This window comes from Protopterus annectens, chromosome 1.part0, assembly GCF_019279795.1.
Source record: "Protopterus annectens isolate FY-2018-M chromosome 1.part0, PAN1.0, whole genome shotgun sequence".
Lineage (NCBI taxonomy): Eukaryota > Metazoa > Chordata > Ceratodontiformes > Protopteridae > Protopterus > Protopterus annectens.
Window position 1 is genome coordinate 556355893 of NC_056725.1, and position 20496 is coordinate 556376388.

Below are 20496 nucleotides of genomic sequence, written 5' to 3' on the forward strand. Positions count from 1 at the left end.
TAGACAATTGCAAAATACAGCTACATGACCAAAGATACTCTAGAAAAAGATAAATTACCGCATATAACTGAATAGTATCTCTGTCACAAAGGAAAAACAAAATGTCCTGGTCATACATAGAATTAAGTGGAAAAAAACTAAAGAAAGGGGCTACTGCAATCCATGAGGGAAAGCACATAGGTGACTCTTGGAGAACAGGGAATGCATGATAGGCAGGACAAAAGGGAGTAGATGAAATATGTAGGGGTAGGGCTAGAAAGCACAAAAATCAGACTGTCCTACAACAGGTCCAGCAACACCTCTGCTTATGGGAATCAGTTTGCCTGTTCATGCACAGATAATTTAGATGAACCAACATTCAGCAGGAAGGTGAATCAAAAGTTGCCTACAGTTGACAGTTATAATATGAAAACAGGCTCTGTGGAACCTAGTCGGACTTTCCCGGTCAACAAATGATAAATAAAATAAAAAATAAATAAACTGATAATTTAAAAGTAAAAACTGTTAGAAAAAACAGCCAAGCTTAAACCTGCTGTAATAGAGGCCCAATGGATGTATTCAAATGACCATTAAGGACATAAAGTGTTTCAGCTACACAGCTTCTGAATGCCCTCAACTTTTTAAGTCTTTATGGATACATTCAGGCTGATAAAGCCAAACCCCACTAGCTGAGGACATACATGTTTTGGCCTTTTATTGATCTCATCAGCACAGTTTAAGTGGATTGTTTGGATATATGTTAGAAACACAGGGTCTTTAAACCCCACTGATGCCATAAACATTAAGGTGCCTGCAAAATATTCCAATTAACATCCAAATTAAAGGGTAAAAAAGTCATCCAGACAAAAAATTCAGTAAAAACTGCAAGAAAAATACAGCCAAGACAGAGCTATATCTATGTGATACCTTAAACCTCCTATAATGGAGGCCCATGGGAAGAATACAAATAACCCCTTAAGGATATCAAATTCTTTAGCTACATGGCTTCTAAATGCCCATGACTGTTACTTTTTAAGTCTTTATGGCTACATTCCGGCCAATAAAGATAAACCTCACTTGTTATAGACATGAATGTTTCAGCCTTTTACAGGAGGTTTAATGTATCACACAGTGAAAACTCCGGATGGTATTCATAGTCTAGCCCTTCACACATTTTCATAGCAGTAGTCCACTGAAGAGCAGTGCTACATGTTTATGCAAATCATGTCTTTCAGGATGTCTATGAAAATGCAGAGGCGTTTTGGTGAACACACCTCCCTACTGTAAAAGCCTACCACGCTTAAAGGTATAAGCAATAGGGGGACAGCTAATACGCAAACAAGGGGCATTACCTGTTTGTATATCTGTAGGATTGATAGAGATGAACCTACAAGGACCTCAGCTGCATACTAAACATGTAAATGGCCAAGAACATATGCCATTAAGCAGCAATTTACCATGAGAATACAGAGTTGTGAGGGGAAGCGAAAAAGGGAATATGCACTGCCATACATTTTAGGAGTTATAATTATTGACTTTACTTAAAGAATTTTTTATTGTATTTTAGTGATTCTGCATACATAGACAAACTATTAAAGGGATAGCTGGGGCAATGCTTTATTCTGGTGCGTGTGTATTCAGGGACATACTACTGAAGGGATTGCTGGGGAAATGTTTCATTTTGGTGCTTGCACACACATTGACATTCTGCTAAAGGGATTGATGGGGAAATGTTTCATTTTGGTATCAGTGAAGTGGTTGTGCATACATGGTCAGACTGCTGTAGTGATCACTGGGCAAAAGAATTTTTTTTTTGTCAATTTATTGCTTGTGCATACTTAAACTACTGAAGGAATTGCTGGAGAAATAATTCATTGTGTGTCAATGAAGTACTTGTGCATACATGGACAGACTACTGAAGGGATTGCTAAGGCATGTTCACGGACTGCAACTCACATATGAAAAAGGAGAAGCATTGCTTTTAACAAGGAATGTGCGTACTGTGTGGATATTATTGTATGAATCACAAGTACATCTCATTAGCATACACTGCTTTACAAAATTTCTCATTTGCATCCCATTATACTTAAAGCATTTCACATCAGAGTAAATGGCCTGTATGAATCTCATCTTTGCTACACTCATTTGTAAATATCAGGGATACCTCTGTTGCATTTGTGCAAATTACTATGAATACTGCCCTAGCTTGGTTAAATTCAACATAAGTATATTTCTAATACTTTAGCAGATGATGAAATACAGCATATATGGGTTATGCGGCTAGATGACTGAAAACAATTAAGCAACGCACATTGTGAAAACATCAATATGCAGACAGCATTAAGCATGAGTACAGAAAATGAATGCAAAACAAATCTGCTTAACAGATAGATGGATCAAAGAATTCTGTGAAAGCCAATGGTCATTAGTATACCATTCCAATGCACACTTCCCAAAACAAATGATAAATCAATCACCATCCACAAGCATTTAAAACTGAATAAAATCTGTTTACTTAAAATGTATAATATGCAATGCAGACTGTAAAAAAATCAAATATACAGACAAGATTAAACTTCTATTAAAAAATGAATACAAAACAAATGTGTTTAAGCAGTCAGAGGGCATAAACGTAAATTCCAAACAAGCAGCTTATTTGGTCCTACAACTAAAAGTAGCTAAAGAGATATTTTGAATTCTCAACGTCACCCTCCTCCTCAAGAAATAAAATCACACTGGAATAAACACACACCTCCGCATATATATACAATGAAGGGGTCCCCTCCAAACTAAAAATAAAAAAAAAAATACAAAAAAAAAAATAAACAATAATACATACCAGAAAAGATCCTATATACTACTACTACTAACTACTAAATGTTGTGTAACAGCTCAGCCAGCTCTTGTTTGCTTGTTGTTGTTTGATTTTTTTTAAGATTTTGTTGGAGAAGATTTTAAGAGCTTTTTTTATGGAAAGAACTTTAACACACCATGGGACAGTGTGGTGGAAACTAGATGATTCCGGAGTCATACACATACATATTATTATTATAAATATAATTTACATATATAATAATTATAATATAATAGTTACTAGATACCCAGTGTTTATGTATTATTGCATTATTTGGAACTATTTCAATACATAAACTATTAATATACATAATTTTTATCATTTATAACATATTATTTTTTATCTGTATTTATATATACTTATTTATTTTATGAGTTACTTTTTATAATATTATAGTACTTTGTATTGTTGTATTGTATTTTTTGTACATAATTATCAATAATTATCCAATTTATGGGGATTTGATTAATTATTATTTGAATTCTATTGAAGTCTATTCCTAATGATTCTGATGAAGTCTATGAAGTATAAATGATGGGCCAATCCCACCGCTATTTAATTATTGTGTTTTGTTCTTAAATTCATTTGTTATTTTTTTCATTTGATTCAGGTTTGAGGATTTTTTTCATTGTATTGATTATTGGTTCTTTGTATATTTTGAATTCTAGCAACCTGCGACTTAGAAGTCCAAACAGTACACAATTCCACAGGCAAAATGGAATTCAGTTTGAGCCCTATTACAAGAACTCACTCCAGTGTGTACCTCCCAGAAGTAATACAGTATCTCACAGACTATCAGCCTTTCTCTCTACTTGAAAAAGTCCACTGGTAATCATTCTAGTTTGCATTTACAAGGGCATGTTGCTTTCCACTTTCAAAGTCTTTAGCATAAGGGTGTGAGCTGAGTCCATCAGGCAAATATATAAGGTATTGCAGATGGGCATGTCTGAGGAGGAGGTATACTTTAATTTTCAATGATTCTACTACACAATTACATATATAGGTTCATAGATTTATAGGTTAGTACTAGGCTAACTGCCTTTGCAAGCCATTTTAAGCCTAGCCAATTATCCTTTGTGAGACTCAAACCCTGCACCTTGGGTTTATAAGTCAAACACCTTAACCATTTAGGCCACCCTCCTAACCCCTCATGTTGGAAGATTTGCAATAACCATAGTTTTTATGAAAAGAAAAATAATTAAATTTGTTTTAATTTATTACAGTACATTCATATGTCACCTCCTCACTGGATCTCAAGTGAGTTTTGTTGCAACACACCAATACTTGAAGTTTGGGGGTTAAATATGTATAGTAAATTACACAAAGCAGCTCCTTGTCTTAATAAACCATCTGTATTTTCATTACTGATGCCACACCATATTGTAGGGCTACAATCACAAACCCACTCTAGAAATACCACCATTTTCTCATTGGATCTGTGTAACCACTTCAAGGGATCACGATTTGTAACTACTGTGATACAGATAATGAAGAAGCCACACTATCATTCTTTCTCTACAGATACATATCTTTCTTCCCTTAGATGAAGTACATAACTAAGACATACTACTTGAATTGTATATCCTTTTGAGCAAATCAAAGTACAGCCCCCAGTCCATGGTTTGAAGCAAGTACCTGTGTTATAAACTCCTGACATTAATCTAGCCCACTTAACACAGGGGTCCACTCAAGACCTCCTTGGGTTTATGGAAAGATTGCTCAGAAAGTAGTGCCCAGGCAATTTTGTTTGAACTATTCACTTAGTGTAAGGTCTGTAACAGGAATGACTATAGTATAGTAGTGAGAGGCAAACCTTCTGTAATATGCTGCTGCCCTGAGGACTACCCTCAGCTGGTTTTTAATTAGAGGAGTAGGTCATGCCTGGACCACCTCTACTTTGGAAGGCTCTACCTAAATTTTGAGAAAAATAAAAACTAAAACCACTAAACTAGGAAAACATAAAATGATGTTTAATTAGCACTTCTTCCCTCCACAATAAAACAAACTTTTGACAGTATCCACTTGATGACCAAGATATGTTATCTGTGCCATCCCTGAATTACATTGGTTTGTCATAATTGTCAACCTGGCTCTGTTTAGTCTCCTCAATACCTCTCTGAAATGTCACATATGTTCCTACCAGGACAGGCTAAAATATGTAGTATTGAATACATAAGCTAGAACATAATATCCATTTCCTGCTAGGATGAGTTGGACTAGCTTCAGGACAATTGCTGGGGCATTCTTTATCCCAAATGACATGTTGCTGAAATGAAACAACCCAAATAGGGAAACAAACGATGACCTCTTCCTTGTTGTGGATATCAAGGGCACTTACATGGGACCCTTTGCTTGGTAGTGGTCAGATACTTAGCCCCACCCAGCTGCTTTAAACCTTCATCCATTCAGGGAATAGTGAGTGAGACTATTTTGATGTCTGTAGTATACAAAATATCCCGGTGCTCTCATCCTTTTTTTGACACCAGCACTGTTGGATTCCTGGACTGCCCCGAAGTTTTAGCATTTCATGCAGCTCCTCCAATAAGGTTTGCTTGACTTGTTCAACACCCTGTAAGGAGCCTATCTGATTGGACATAAGGTGTCTGTGTTCACATGCTGCTATGCTAGATTGGAACACCTTGGTTTAGCAGTGAATATATCTCCAGATTCTTACAATGCTACTCAGATTTCCTGAGTGTTTCTAGAGGATAGCTGTCATGATGGTTCCACCTCATTCACTGAGGTGTTAGTCTGAATCTCACTGAGGAGACCTACAGCCAGATCCCATCTAATTCCTCTTGTAACCCACTGCATATATTAAGTACCACTGTTTTTGTATCATGGTAGAGCTTCATCAGATTAACATAGGCTTTGTATTTTTGCCTCTTGCTTGGCAATTTCACTAATAATTGTCACCACTTACCTTCCATACAACAGATAAAAGTGCATTCCATTCTGCCTGCAGCTAATGCTACCAAACAGGAATAAGCTCCATTATTTTTTATCCAACTGTATACTCTTGGAGTGCACTGTCCAGTTGCACTTGACCTTTCGCTGCTGTTGTGCTTGCACTAGGTGGCCTGCTGCCATCCCCATGAGCTTAAGCTTAATCCTGAAATTCAGCATGTACTCCAAAAAAAGGCTCATTGCTGGAGTCAAATTCACCCTTTAACTCATTACAAACTACATTTAGGGGCTCAGATAAGGTATCTGAACAGTGAAATGAATGCAGATTTTTGAGGCAGCTCTCTGTATGCAAAGAGGAAATGGGGCAGGTAATTGTTTTACTCCAACTTATTTTGGTCTGTGCTTGCTGTCTGCATATACTTGAGAATAGATTTAAACCTCTCCACCAACCATTTGTTTGAAGATGGTAGGGGCTAGTTTTAACTACTTTACCTTTCAGTGCTGCCTTTAACAATTCAGCAGGTCTAACATAAAGTTAGGATTGTTGTTCATAAGTATTTTCCAAGGGAAGGTCCTCCCTGATGAAAATTTCTAACCAAGCATTTGCTACCTTTTCTGTTTCATAGAAGATAATTTTACAACTGTGTGGTATCTGGTAGAATAGCCTACCACCAGCAAGATATACCTCTTGCCTGTAGTGCTTGTGGGTACTAAGAGGCTCCAAAATATCCATGGCTACCCTCTGAAATGTCTGCTTGATAGCAGACAGTGGCACTAAACAGCTTTGTATTGTCTCTTGCCAGTCTTTTGACATTGCTTACATGTCTTATAGTTCCCTTTTGCAAAGCCTGGCCAATAAACATTTTGCTTTCACCTACTTTTTGTTTGCTTTGTTTACAAATGGCATGAAAAATGAATATTTTGAGCTGTGCCAAGAAGTATTATACAGCAGGCCTTTGAGATGGATAGTTGCTGCATCACTTCTTCACCTAGCCATCCTTCAGCAGTTGATTCTCTCTCTCTACAGTAACCCCTGACCAGATATGCTGAGTATCTCTGCCCTTAACAGTCAGACTCCTTCTTAACTACCTCTCTCAAGTCCTGTATGATCAGATCCAGTATCTGTGACTGCCTCAGCTCTCTTGTCTTTATGATTCTTTCCCATTCTTCTTCTACTAGATGTCTATCATTTTCCAACAAATATGTCTCAAGAAGGCCTAGTGGCACACAGGATAAAGCCCTTACTGCGACCCAGATGACCCATGCTTATTTAGTGGAACAGATACTAGAGGGGCCACAGGGGGATAATGGCAGTCAGCAGCTGATGTCATTTTGACATTCTGAGGGAAGTAAGGTAGCCAAGGCTCAATGCAAAATAAGTGTTAAGAGTCTGGCGAACTCCATGATGCATAGTCAGCGAGTCACTTGGTCAAGAGGATGCTCATGCACAGAAGCTCACATGCACCTCCTGAGTACAGCACTTGAGGAGCTGGCAAGGCTGTTTTGGGGAGGCAGGTTGAGCTCAGAGGAGGTTAAAGTGGGTCTGGCAGACTGGTTGAAAAGGAGAGGAGCTGGTAACAGCTGATGATTAGTTGTGGGGGCATAAAAAAGTGTCCCAGATTCAAGCTTATTTCAACTAGCCAATCACTTCTTTCAAGGAAGTAGCCCTGATAGCTGCAGCTCAGGTTCACTCTTCCTGCTACTACCTACTACCTTGAAGTATCTATATCATCAGCATCTGTTGCAGATATAGGCAATGACTGGGTCTGTCATCTGCTACCTCCCTAAATTATTGTTTCTATGCCTAACTGTGTGTAACTACATATACACAAGGTAATGTGTAGGCAGCACAGTGCAGCAGTAGGTGGTGTCATCCCACAGCAAGAGGTTTTGCAGTTGATTCTTGGATGGGGTGCTTTCTTTATGAAATCTGCATATTCTCCCCATGTTTACATGTTTTTTCTCTGGGGGGTGGAGTTTCCTTCCACATTTCAAATACATGCAGTAGCTGAAGTGGATACTCTAAACTGGCAAAAGGTGTGGGTGTGTATGCATGCATGCATGTGGAATGGAAGAATAACCATGACAGGGCTAGCCACCCAGCAGTGTGAATATTGGCTCTAGATGATGGCCACTACTGACGTGACTCAATGTGCAAAAATGCTGCCACCTGCTTGTCTCTTTGCCCCCCCCCCCACCTTCTCAGTTCGAATGAATCTTGGCCAGTGACACCTAAAAACATGCTCATACTATGACTCTAACTAAATTGTACTGTTCTAATAAGTAATGTTCCTCTCTAACAGCTGCAGTTTTAAAAGCATTTATACCTGATGCAATATCTCTCCTAGCAATTGTTCTTAACCCTTTACCAGGATTGGGTACAAACCCTTGGGTAATCTGGATAATTTGCAATTTTAAGACAACCCACCACTACCATGGTGCTACCTTTGTTAGCTCTTTCTTGTGGTTTTTGCCCTCTACATGTTACTGTGGATATTTGTACCATACATACTAAATTTAGTTACACATGAAACAAGTTATTACAAGGCCTTGATGTGTACATGAGACAGTGTATTTCCTCTTTGTTCATGAAACCTACTGTTAAGGTTTAGGATTGACCCATGGTTTCCCTTATGCACATGTGTAGTTCTGGTATGCCCTTGTTGTTCAGTTTTACATTACTGGCTAGACAGAGGTCACCATTTTTACCTATTACCTCATCAGTGTTAACCAGATTCACATATCCTATGGCAAAGCTCTGTTTGTTCCTTTATAATAAGTTTTTCAAACATTCCAATAATTCATTTATGAAAGAGAGTGTTTATTTCTGCAACAAAATCATTAATTCTTCCCTGTGTCATTCTCTTGTGTTCTATAAACTGTTTCCTACTAAGCTTCAGAAGTAAGTTTAAAACATTCAAAAAGTACACTGTCACCTTTAAATAGTCAAAATAATTGACATCATCCTTTTTTATACAGGATAAATAGCCTTACCCATGAACAGAGGAACTGAGGCCCTCACTCACTGTGCCTGGTCAATTTACTGTTGCTTACTCACACTTTCAAATACCCAAAGTAAAACTATCAATGTAATCTTCCTTTACACTAAGGAAACAAAACATTACTGACCATGGCATCCAGGACTCAGTTTTGAACCCCCCTCCCCCATTGATCATGTGCCCTTGGTGTATTACTAGCATCTCTTTCTCACATTGGAACTGTTTTAATCCTTTCTGTGTCATGTATAGTTCAAAATGATGTTTTCTTTCTTTCTCTGCTGCTCACTTTTACATCCTTTTCACCTCAGTCTGTTTTGTTCTCATCTGTTTTACTGCATCTCATTTCTGGGTTCAGCTCTGTTTTCCTTTTTGTCAGTTCATGAGGTTATCCAGAGATAGGTAGAGGTGCTTTTCAGCATGCTGTGTGATCACACTTGTTACCAGGCTGTCTCTCGGTTTAGTACACTGATTCTGTGCCACCCTCAAGATGTTTATCTCATCCATGGTCATACCAGCAAGCTGAATCCTCTTAGTATGTATGATTTAGGTAGCTGTGACTATGACATTTTTGCATACCATGAAGTGCTTGTTTTGCCAGTTTCCTATTTACTCTTTCTCTGTAAAAATAACAGGTGCAACTTATATTGCTATATATTTAAACTGTATCTGGAAGGGTACTCACACCTTCTGGTGAAAAAAACTGATTGGAAGTCTATATGAATTCATTCAAAATATTTCCATGCTGCAGCAAACCAATTATTTGTGATGGACAAGGTCTATGATTGGTTGAGCCACACGACTGTACTAATTTACATGTGACAAAATGGCATGAAATTTAAACTGTTGGCATCAAATACAGGCAGTCCCTGGGTTTAGGACAAGATCCATTTTTTAGTCTATCCTTAAGTCAAATTTGTATGTAAGTTGAAATACGTACATGGAACATTCTACTGTACTGTACTGCAATACAGCACAGTACATTAGAACATTCCATACAAAAAAATAGAAGTTATGTACTCACCATAACGTTTCATCCGAGTAGGTAACTTCATTTGTCAGCAACCTGTGGGTTACGGATCCGATACGGATCCGAGCCGGCAGCATACCAAGCTAAATATCCGAGCTCCAGGCTCCACCCCCTTACCCATACTACCCTGCAACCTCCTTCCAATCCTCAGATCGTGTTCGCCACCTGCACAAACAACAAAACAAACTAACAACCTGAGAAAAACCTGACTCAGAGACAAACAAAACTCGAGCATCCAAACCTCGAGTTCAGCTAAATAACTGTTCAGGTTAGGGGGAAGGAGGGGGGGACAGTTGCTGACAAATGAAGTTACCTACTCAGATGGAACATTATGGTGAGTACATAACTTCTATATCTGAAGTAGTTAACTTCATTTGATCAGCAACCAACAGAGTCCCCAGCTACCCGAAATCTTGGGAGGTGCTCAAGGAAGAATATTCCAGAGCACTGCAGAGCCAAAAGCAGCCCTTCCTCTAGACACCAAATCTAGCTTATAATGAGAAATAAAGGTGTGAGAGGATGCCCAGGTAGCCGTCATACAAATGTCATCCAGGGAAACTCTAGACCAGAATGCAGCAGACGTTGCCATAGAACGCATAGAATGAGCATGAATTCCCATTGGTTCTGGCAAGCCAGATTCTCTATAAGCTAAGAGAATACAACTCGAAATCCATCTGGTGAGAGTTACTTTAGAAATCGGTTTCCCTAGAAAGGGTTTTGCAAAGGAGACAAAATGTTGGTCAGATTTACAAAAGACAGCCGTCCTGTGTAAATAAAAACATAACTGTCTGTGAACATCCTGTAAATTAAGTTTATACTCCCCCCTTGTTCTGGTAATTGAGGACAAAAACTGGCAAATTAATGGATTGATTAATGTTCATCTCGGAAGCCACTTTGGGAAGAAAAGAGGGATTAGTTCTAAGAGATACCCTGTCTTTGTGAAATACAAGGTATGGAGGTTTGATAGAAAGAGCCTGAAGCTCTGACACTCTCCTGGCTGAGGTAATGGCTACCAAAAAAGCCATCTTCCATGACAAGAACTTCAGATCAACGGAAGCTGCAGGTTCAAATGGAGGCGATACTAACACCTGAAGAACTAAGGTCAGGTCCCACGGTGGGGATGAATTTCTGATAGGAGGTCTCAACAGAAAGGTACCTTTTAGAAAGGCCTTACAAATTCTGGTAGCAGCAAGAGAACCAAAGTTGTCCCCAATATGAAAATGGGAAATAGCAGCCAGCTGAACCTTTACAGTAGATGAACTGGCCCCCTGCTGAAAAATATGAGACAAGAATTCTAGAACCGCTGGAATAGGAGCAGTAAAAGGATCCAAGTTCTTATGTGAAGCCCAAATGGAAAAACATTTCCATTTACTATTGTAAATCTTCCTGATAGAGGGCTTATGTGCCGCCACCAGAATGGACTTGACTAGGGAAGAGATACTGGGAGTCCTGGCAATTAAGGGAACTGGATCAGCCAAGCTACGAGCTTGAGCTCGTCCAGATTCAGAGGGGTCATTCCCAAGGGGTGAGAGATCAGATCTGGAATGGGATCCAAGATCCAGAGAGGAGCTATGAAATGAGACCGTAGGCAGGGGAACCAGACTTGATGAGGCCAGAATGGGGCTATGAGGATAATCTTGCTCCCCAACCGACGAGCTTTCTGCAAACATTCTGTCATCAGCGAAGTGGTGGATATGTATAAAGAAGACTGGGTGGCCAAGCATAGATTAGAGCATCTCTGGGGGCTTCCCCTAAGGGAGGAATTAGAGCGAAAAACTCGCTGCGCTTTGCGTTGGAATGCGAAGTGAAGAGATTGCAGCAAGGCTGACATCACTTGAGGAAGATCTGTTCCACTACGCAAGAGTTCAGAGACCATTCATAAGGGGAGAGAATAGTTCTGCTTAATTTGTCCACCAGAATGTTGGATCGACCCAGAATGTGCATCACTAACAGGAAGCAGTTGGTGGAGATCGCCCATTCCCAAACTCTCATGGCCTCTCGGCAAAGGGGGTAGGACCTGGTTCCCCCCTGTTTGTTGATATACCATACTACTGACATATTGTCTGACTGGATCACAATAGTCCCCGGAGGAAGGAAGGCATGAAGGGCCTGCAACGCTAAAATCTCCAGTACATTTATATGCAGAACAGTCTCTGTATGAGTCCATGTGCCTTGGACAGTCCTGCCCGCACAATGCCCCCCCCACCCTAGGCGGGAGGCGTCCGTGGTCACTGTGGCCTGGGGTAGGGACATAACAAATGGTTGTCCTTCCTGAAGGTCTTGGAATTGGAGCCACCACATGAGGGAGTTCCTGCAAACCCTGCTGAGGGGGATCGGCAAGTTTAGTGGATGATGTAGAATGGAACACTGGACTTGCAAAGTCCACTGTAAAACCTTCATGTGCAGGCGAGCGTAAGAGATCAAATTGATCGCTGCTGCCATGGACCCCAAAGCTCTCAGGACTAACTCTGCTGGGGGAGCAGGAGACTGAGGAAGAACTAGTACATGTAGATTCATGCTGTGAAGTCTGTCTGATGTTAGGAAAGCCTTGACTTGAAGGGACTCAATCCTGGCCCCTATAAAGTCTATTACCTGAACAGGTTGAAGAAATGACTTCCTGACATTTATAGTGATCCCCAACTGGGGTGATAAATGGAGGAAGAAGTCCCTGGCTAGAGAGAGTTGAAGCCTGGTGGGGGCGGTGAGGAGCCAGTCGTCTAGATACATGAAGACCTGTATGCCCTGGAGCCTCAGGTGGGCCGCTACAACTGCCATGACCTTGGTGAACACTCTGGGGGCTGTGGTAAGACCAAAGGGTAGGACCCTGAACTGGTAATGACTGGCCCCTAGCCAAAAGCAGAGAAACCTCCTGCACCATCTGTCCATGAGTATATGGTAGTATGCATCCTTGAGGTCTATGGAGCACATCCAGTCCTTTTCCTGCAAGAGGGGCAGGATGGATTGGAGCGTGACCATCCAGAATTTCTCCTTGGCAATGAAGAGGTTCACTGTTGACAGGTCGAGAATCTGCCTTAAGTCCCCCGTCTTTTTTGCACCAAAAAGAACCTGGAGTAGATGCCTGATCCAGACTGGTCTGGGGGCACATGCTGGATGGCTTTTTTTTTTCTAACAGCTTTTCTATTTCCAAAGCCGCGGCCTCCCTTTGAATGGGTGGAACATCTGGGAGGCACCTTGAGTAAGGGGGCTTGTTTATGAAGGGGATTGAATAGCCTCTAGATATTATCTGAAGCACCCAGCGATCTGTCATGATGGACTCCCATTGAGCCAGGTGCCTCAAGAAACATCCCCTGACTGCCTCCAGAGGGGAGCAGTCTGGCAACCCCTCAGGGCTGCTGCGCAGGTCAGTCAGAAAATGGTTCCTGTGACCCAAAGTTCTTTGAACCCCCTTTGCCTCTGGGCCGGCGTCCACCTTGTCCCCCTCTGCCTCTGGGGGAGGAGGAGTCCTGAGCGTTCTGAGCCTGCTGAGATTTCCGGAACCACATCTTCTTCTGCCCTCGCTGGTTCCTGGAGAAGGACCTTTGAGGGGTAGAGAAGCGGATTCCAATGGCTGACAGCATTTTCCCATCTTTCTTGCTCTGGACCAGCATCTCACGGACGGTCTTCCCGAACAGGGTAGAACCATCAAAGGGTGCATTCGCGAAGGACACCTTGAAAGGTTCTGAGAAATCACAAAGCCGAAGCCAGGCATGACAACTTAAGGCGATACTGGACCCGCTAGCTCTAGCGGCTCCTTCCATGGCGTGAGAGAGTAGCTGCATAGATGTATTTGATTTGAAAGTGGCCATATGCACTGAGAAAGTCTGTTTATCCTCGGCCGACATGGACTCTGGGGGAGACTCAGCGTACTCTTTAACCAGGTCCCGCTGCAGTCTAATAACATGGGCCAAGTAATTTAGCATCCTAATAGAGAAGGTAGCTGAATCAAACATCCGCTTTCCAATACGGTCCATTGCCCGTGACTCCTTGGGGGGATGGACTGAGGAACTGTCCTGCGCTAGTTCCTTTTTGGTGGCCGCTGCCACCACCATGGCATCTACAGGGGAACTCTTGCTCCATGAAGCTTTGTCTGTAGGGGGGCTCAAAATCTTGTCAGGCCTCCTGGGGATAGGCTCTACAGTGTCCGGTTCCTTCCACGCCCTGGTGGCAATCAGGATGACCAGAGGGTCGGCCGGGGGGCACCCAAGAGGTAGATGGGCCTGTGTCGAACGCCTCCAGGAATACCGACTCATCCGAGGAAGGCTTTTTGGCAGACCACCCCCGCCCCCTTGGTGGAGCATTTCCATAATGTCTCTGATGTCTCTGATGGAGACGTCGTCGTGGGGTGACTTGGGGGAACCTTCCCCTTCCTCCAAATCGGTATCCTCAGTAAGGGAATCCAAGTTCCTCCTTTTGCACAGGTGTTTGTGGGGAATCTCCTCGGGGGGAACTGTCCGAGGCGGGCTCACCAATGGATTCGTGTTCCACCAGGGGAACTGGCTGGGGCATCAATGACACAGGCTGACCCTGGGATGGAGGACAAACCAGGCTGCAAGGGAGCGGGGGCGGATGCTGAGGACAGAGCGAGGGGTCTAGATCCTCTAGAGAGAACCCTCTCCACAACATCGAATGCCGAAGGGGAACCAGCCTCTCTAAGACAGGTGGCCAGCACCCTCGGATCCGATGAAGGGATCGGAGTCGGAGCCGAAGCGCTCGGATCCGAGTGGACGGTGTGCTCCAACTGCAACGGAATGAAGACACACTCACCCCCTCAGATCTGATGCCTGGTTCTCAGCTCTGAGAGCTCGGATCCGAAAAAGGATCTGTTAGGCTCGAGGGCATGCCCAGCGTCGGGGTAGCAATAACCATCGGCACTGACTCCGTAACCCGGTAGTGGATCGGAGAAGGAGCTATCGGGGCAAACAGTGGAGCTGAACTCCCCCCCCCTGGAGGGGTGGGCAGCAACACTCCCATCCGCAGGTGAATCTGTAAAAAGCGACACATCATCTGGTCCATATCTGCCTCCAAGAGGCTTATAGTAGATCTGGACAAGGCCGCCAAAGCCGGTCAGGAGGGCCGATGCGACGACCTCGAAGATGGTCGGGCCTCCTCCTCCTCCGGCTCCAGAGAAAAGCATGGAGAATGGAACTGTGTGGAGGATGGCTTGGAAGTCCTTGATGGGGAAGGGAGAACCTTGGCGGGAGGGGCCGAGGGGTCCAATTCGGCCCGCTGTTTATGGCTTCTCTCTCTGTCCCTTTCTCTCTCTTTCTCTCTCTCTCTCTTCTCCTTTCCTGTCTTTTTTTGCCTCTCAATCTCCCTGGGACGAGGTGGGAAGGTGAGTCCCAGCCAGGGGAGGAGGGCCAGATGGTTGGGCAACCACAGCCGTGGTTGTCGCTACCGAGGGAGAGGAGGAAGAAGAAGCCAATTCGGCGGGTAGAAGGCCGGCCAGAATCAGCTTATTCTTCCTGTCTATCAAGGCCCGGGGGTTAAAGACTGCACAAATTTGGCAGCCTGTGGAAAGATGGGCCATCCCCAAGCAAAGAACACACTGAGTGTGACCATATGCTGGCGACAGCTTATGGCCACACTCAGTGCACTTAGAAAAAGTAAGTTTTTGGCTATCAGCCATAACACACACTCACACGCACACCTGAAGGAAAAGGGGCCTACTGGTGATAGAGTTACGAAGAATAAGGGGGATATAGAGAAAGTAATAAGAAAAAGAATATCTATCCCAAGAGAAAAATACTACACACACACACACACACACACACACACACACACACACACACACACACACACACACACACACACAAATAACTAAGTACCCAAAGTTTTAGCTATAAAACTGTAAAATACTTAACTCTCCTGGAGCTTGAGGAATCCCGTGCTTGGCAAAGCCTCGGCAAACAAGATCTGAGGATTGGAAGGAGGTTGCAGGGTAGTATGGCTAAAGGGGTGGAGCCTGGAGCTCGGATCTTTAGCTTGGTATGCTGCCAGCTCGAATCCGTATCGGATCCGTAACCCACAGATTGCTGATCAAATGAAGTTAACAACTTCAGATAATATGTTAAACTTGCCTCTTTTTAAGCTTCACTTCTCATTTCTGTACCACAGGCATCACCCACAAATGTTTTACACTCTTTCCTGAACTTTCAGACCTCTCCCAGACTTCCTACTGTCATCTAGACCCTAGTGAGCCGCAATGTGATTTGCCCATTCTACTGTACAGTACAGTAACTGTTTCATTACTCTGTATTGCACAAGACAGCAGTCTTGACCAATCAGATCACCAACACAACGATGTCTTAACAAACTGGATCTCTTGTTCTCAGTGAAGGCAGAAGTAACTGCTCTAACAAGACATGCGAACAGCTTCACAAATGGGGGAAAAGGAAAGTACAACAGAGTTCTTCATTTTAAGGCAAGATTTGAGCAATGTTAAAGATTTTTATTTTCACTTTATTTCCAACACTGCGGCAGCCCGTTCTTATCTATGGGTTGTCTGTAAGTCGGACGTCTGTAACTTGGGGACTGCCTGTAATATACAGTGGGGGATTTTGCTTATGGATTTATGGTAAATGCACACTGCTGCCTCAAGTAATAGACAGCACTTGCTACACTACATTACACTGTACAGCTACAATGTCCTTATGGTAATGTTGACACCAGCTAGACCTCACTGGTATATCAAAAACACAGCTACTGTCTACTCTTAAAATAAACTGACAGTTAAATATTTATATGGTAATGACAGCTTGAGGAGTATCTTTAAAAGGTAAAAATAGAAAAAAGGTTGTTACTTGTGAATCATTTAAATTCACATATAGTTAACCTAATAATGACTACCAGCTGTATGCATTTAAAAAGGCAATGCATTCTGCAAAGAAACCAGATATGCAGGAAGTGTTTAAACTTGCCTAAGAAAAATACAAAATAAAATAAAACAGTCAGATTGTATAAAGAAGAATTTAAACAGTTTATCTGGACTTATATAATTCTGGCCATCTTGGACCTATAACTTTAAAAAGTAGAAGCACAATAGAGTATAGATTGATCTTGGTTTCAGTAATGCAGTTCAGTGTGCACAGCCTAGAAGTAAAGCAGTATCTCACTGACAGTCTTTCTCTGTAATTAAGAGTCCAAAGAAACCATTCCTGTTTAAATTTAAAAGCATGCAATGCTTTTCTTGTTTTCAGACTCTTCTAGCTTAGGGGCAGTGGGCTGAGTTTAACAAGTTAGTGTCCAAATAAGGTACAGCAGCTAGGAACTGCAAATGCATACACATTTGAGGGTCAGAGTTCATTCCAATTTCAACAGTTTTGTGTACATTTTACATGCTGCAAGATTTCCAACAACCATCATTTTTATGAAAAAAAAAATATAATTATATTTTGTTTTAGTATAATGCAATTTTTTCACAACCATTGCACCAATTCTGTTTTCATTAGTGAACAAAATGATCATTTTCACCAACACCCATTAATATATATTACAAAAATGTAAACAAGGACTGATTCACAACTAAACCATGTAGCACTTGTGCTAGACAGGTTTTTCTCTAGACAGCCCCCCATCTGTAACCTCTGTTTTCATTCAGTTAACAGTTTTCATTATCCCCTTGATTTATCCCCCTTTCTCATACTCCTTAATTAACCCCAACAACCTCCTGTGATAAGTACCCCAAGGTCTTGTTACAGGTAACACTGATCACATTTACATGGATCCAGTTAAATCCCTTTTACCAAAATGTTTGCACCAAACATGCCTGGTTACAAAACCTCATTAATAGCAGCTTGATCACACACATTCTTGAAAGTGACATGTTGAACCTGCCCAGTTTATGAAAAGTGTGACAAGTGTTTTTACAGGAACAAAGCCCTCCTGTCCCAAAACTCACAAATGATTATTTTCACTCCAAGATCATTGGGTCTTGGAGAAAGAGGAATCACTGACAAGCAGTGTAACAATGCCTCTCTTGCTCTTTTTTCTGAGATGCACTAGCCCCAGGCTGTCCAGAACATGGTAATACATGAGCATATTATACAAATCCTGCTACTAAACAGTGAGCAAATGCCAGATTCAGCCAGCATGCTTATGCAAATGTGGATCATGCTTGAGACCTTTTTTTGCAAGTGAAAGTTAGCCTACCTACATGGCTCCTTTATCTATCTAACAGTTTAATAAGTGGACCAACCTTGACCTGCAAGACCTATGTTGTGTGATGCTGAGTTATTCCCTGTCTAAAAGAAAAAATAAACAGATAAAAACACCATGTCTGCCTACAGAAGGTGTTACACAGCATTCCTTGGGAGAGAATAGAAACTAACTTGATTATAACTGCTTTATTTCTATTCATATGTGCTGTAACTGTTCTCCACTTACAAAACAGCACTCTGGCTTTAAAATAGACATTCACATTTTTATTTTACTTTTTGTTTGTCAACCAGGGTAGAACACTAATCCAGAAGGACCATTTGTTTGTTCAGCCAATGACTCAAAGATTACTACTGCAAACTCCTTTAGTACAAGGAAAAACAAATCATACACATTCTGTATTTATCTCCCTAAACCTGTAAAATGATTTACTGTTCTTTATTTACAGTTAATTTTCCATCTATCCTTTTGGCCAAACTACCTTATTTCTCTTTGCAAACACTGTGCCTTATTACCCCTCAACAAATACTAAGGCAGATAATTAAAATGCCTGACCTTTGACATAAATTTCCAGTAGGACTATGACTTGATGATTATTTTTATTTATAAATTCACACACATACAAGAAGACACACACACATAAGTGGGTATATATGTATATTTATGGTTATAAGTCAGCTGGTTGATTGGCAATGTTAATTAAGGAGAACTCATCCAGTCAAAATTTTCACTGAAACAGAATTTAATCTAATACAAAATAATTGAAATATTATACAAGCAAAAACACAAAGGGAAAAGTTTAAAAAAAACAATGTTTTTGCTGGGGGAAAGGTCCCCTGGACCAGCATATGGGATGCTTGCTTACCCCACTTACTTAAACATAATAACGCCACAGTCACATAACTGTGTAGTGAAGCAAAAATACCATACACAGGGAATCATTGCCTATGCACATACATAAAACAGTTCAGCTGTGATTCGACTAGCACCTGTAAAGCTTCTTCATACACTTCTACATATTCCTATTTCTGTATTTCAGAATTATACATGGTTATGAAACATTCAGTGTAAAACTGACTTTCAACCAAATTGTCATTCAACTAAATTGACATTCATCCCCTTTTCTTAGATCAGTTGGCTTTAGATGAAATTGACATTCAAACAAATGACATGAAACTATATATAATGCATATATATTTACCTAAAAACAGCATAAGATTGACAGTAAAATATATTTAAAAGTAAAAAGTTCTAAACTGAAAAACATCTAAATACAAAAAAAAACCCAATATTTTTGCACCTCCTGCACACTCTTCACTCTCTGCTAATTATATATACTTCAAGGACGCACAACAGTGGGGAAAGGGCATAAACCCTTCCCTAGTATAACTTTACTTTTGCCATTATTTTGTGTTTATATGTTTTTCAGTAGATCTTTTTAAATGTAGCTATTTTGTTGATATTTTTAGTGTAGATCTTATGTTGTTTCAGATCATATTAGGTAATTGTGTATATGTAGGCATACATACACACACACGTGTATATATATATATATATATATATATATATATATAAAAGAGAGAGAAAGATAAAAAAATATATACTCCACAACACATTCGGGTGCTAAAAACAATCATACTTAAGGTGGACAGACCCAATAACCTTCAAAGGACTGGATCCTTTATTATTTTCTAATTGTGAAACTCTAGGTCAGTTGTGGGCCCATAGCAGCCTCTTTATCGAAGAATAAAGGATTGTATTGTTTAAAGGTGTTTATATATCTGTATCTCCACAAAAATACAAACACATGTATGCACTTTGTTTACCCATTCCTCCATTCGGCTATTTACATATCATAAATCGTCTGATGATGTATAAAGCCTAAATGGCTAACAGTCCAATATAGAGGACTCTGTCATAAACAAAATGTAATTCATTGAGGAATTACCTGCAAATGTTTATTCCCTTATGATGTTATTGGTCAGATTATTTTTTATAATACAGGTGTAACATAGATACTTACGACTACTCTTCATGCACATGTGCCCTCTTAATGGTCCATTTATTGAGAACCTGGGAATAAGGCTTGAAGTAGCACCTAAACAGAAATACAGATACATTTGGAATCCATTAGGAACTTTTCATTTCAAGTGCATGCCTTGTACATTACATCTGATCCTTAAAAACAAAAATAAAAATAAATGGATGATGCTGTTCAGTATGTGCCCTATAAACAAAACCAAATTGGGCTATGAATAAATATATTACACATGTGGAAATTAGATGTTAAATTGGCATTTTGATTGGAGGTCTTCTCCAGAAAGATGAGAAAAAACATAAAAAATGATAAGTAAAAAAAAATGCGTGTGTGTATGTGTGTGTGTGTGTGTGTGTGTGTGTGTGTGTGTGTGTGTGTGTGTGTATATATATATATATATATATATATATATATATATATATATATATACTAGAAAGTAATGGAAAGATCCATAGTCGACTGCAAAAACATCAACCATGTATGGCCAGAAACATGTATATTAACACCACACTATGCAGATGCTGAGAAAAAGCCTAGG

The 20496-nt window shown here is 40.8% G+C and overlaps 1 protein-coding gene across 1 annotated transcript in view; it reads right to left on the reverse strand.

The window, feature by feature from the left end:
* LOC122792350 (spermatogenesis-associated protein 7-like) overlaps window positions 1–20496 on the reverse strand; it is an 81546-nt gene that overhangs the window by 35270 nt on the left and 25780 nt on the right. Inside the window, exon 2 of the mRNA XM_044060172.1 lies at window positions 19944–20018. Within this exon, the coding sequence (XP_043916107.1) occupies window positions 19944–20018 (75 nt within the window). The remainder of the gene's footprint in view (window positions 1–19943; window positions 20019–20496) is intronic.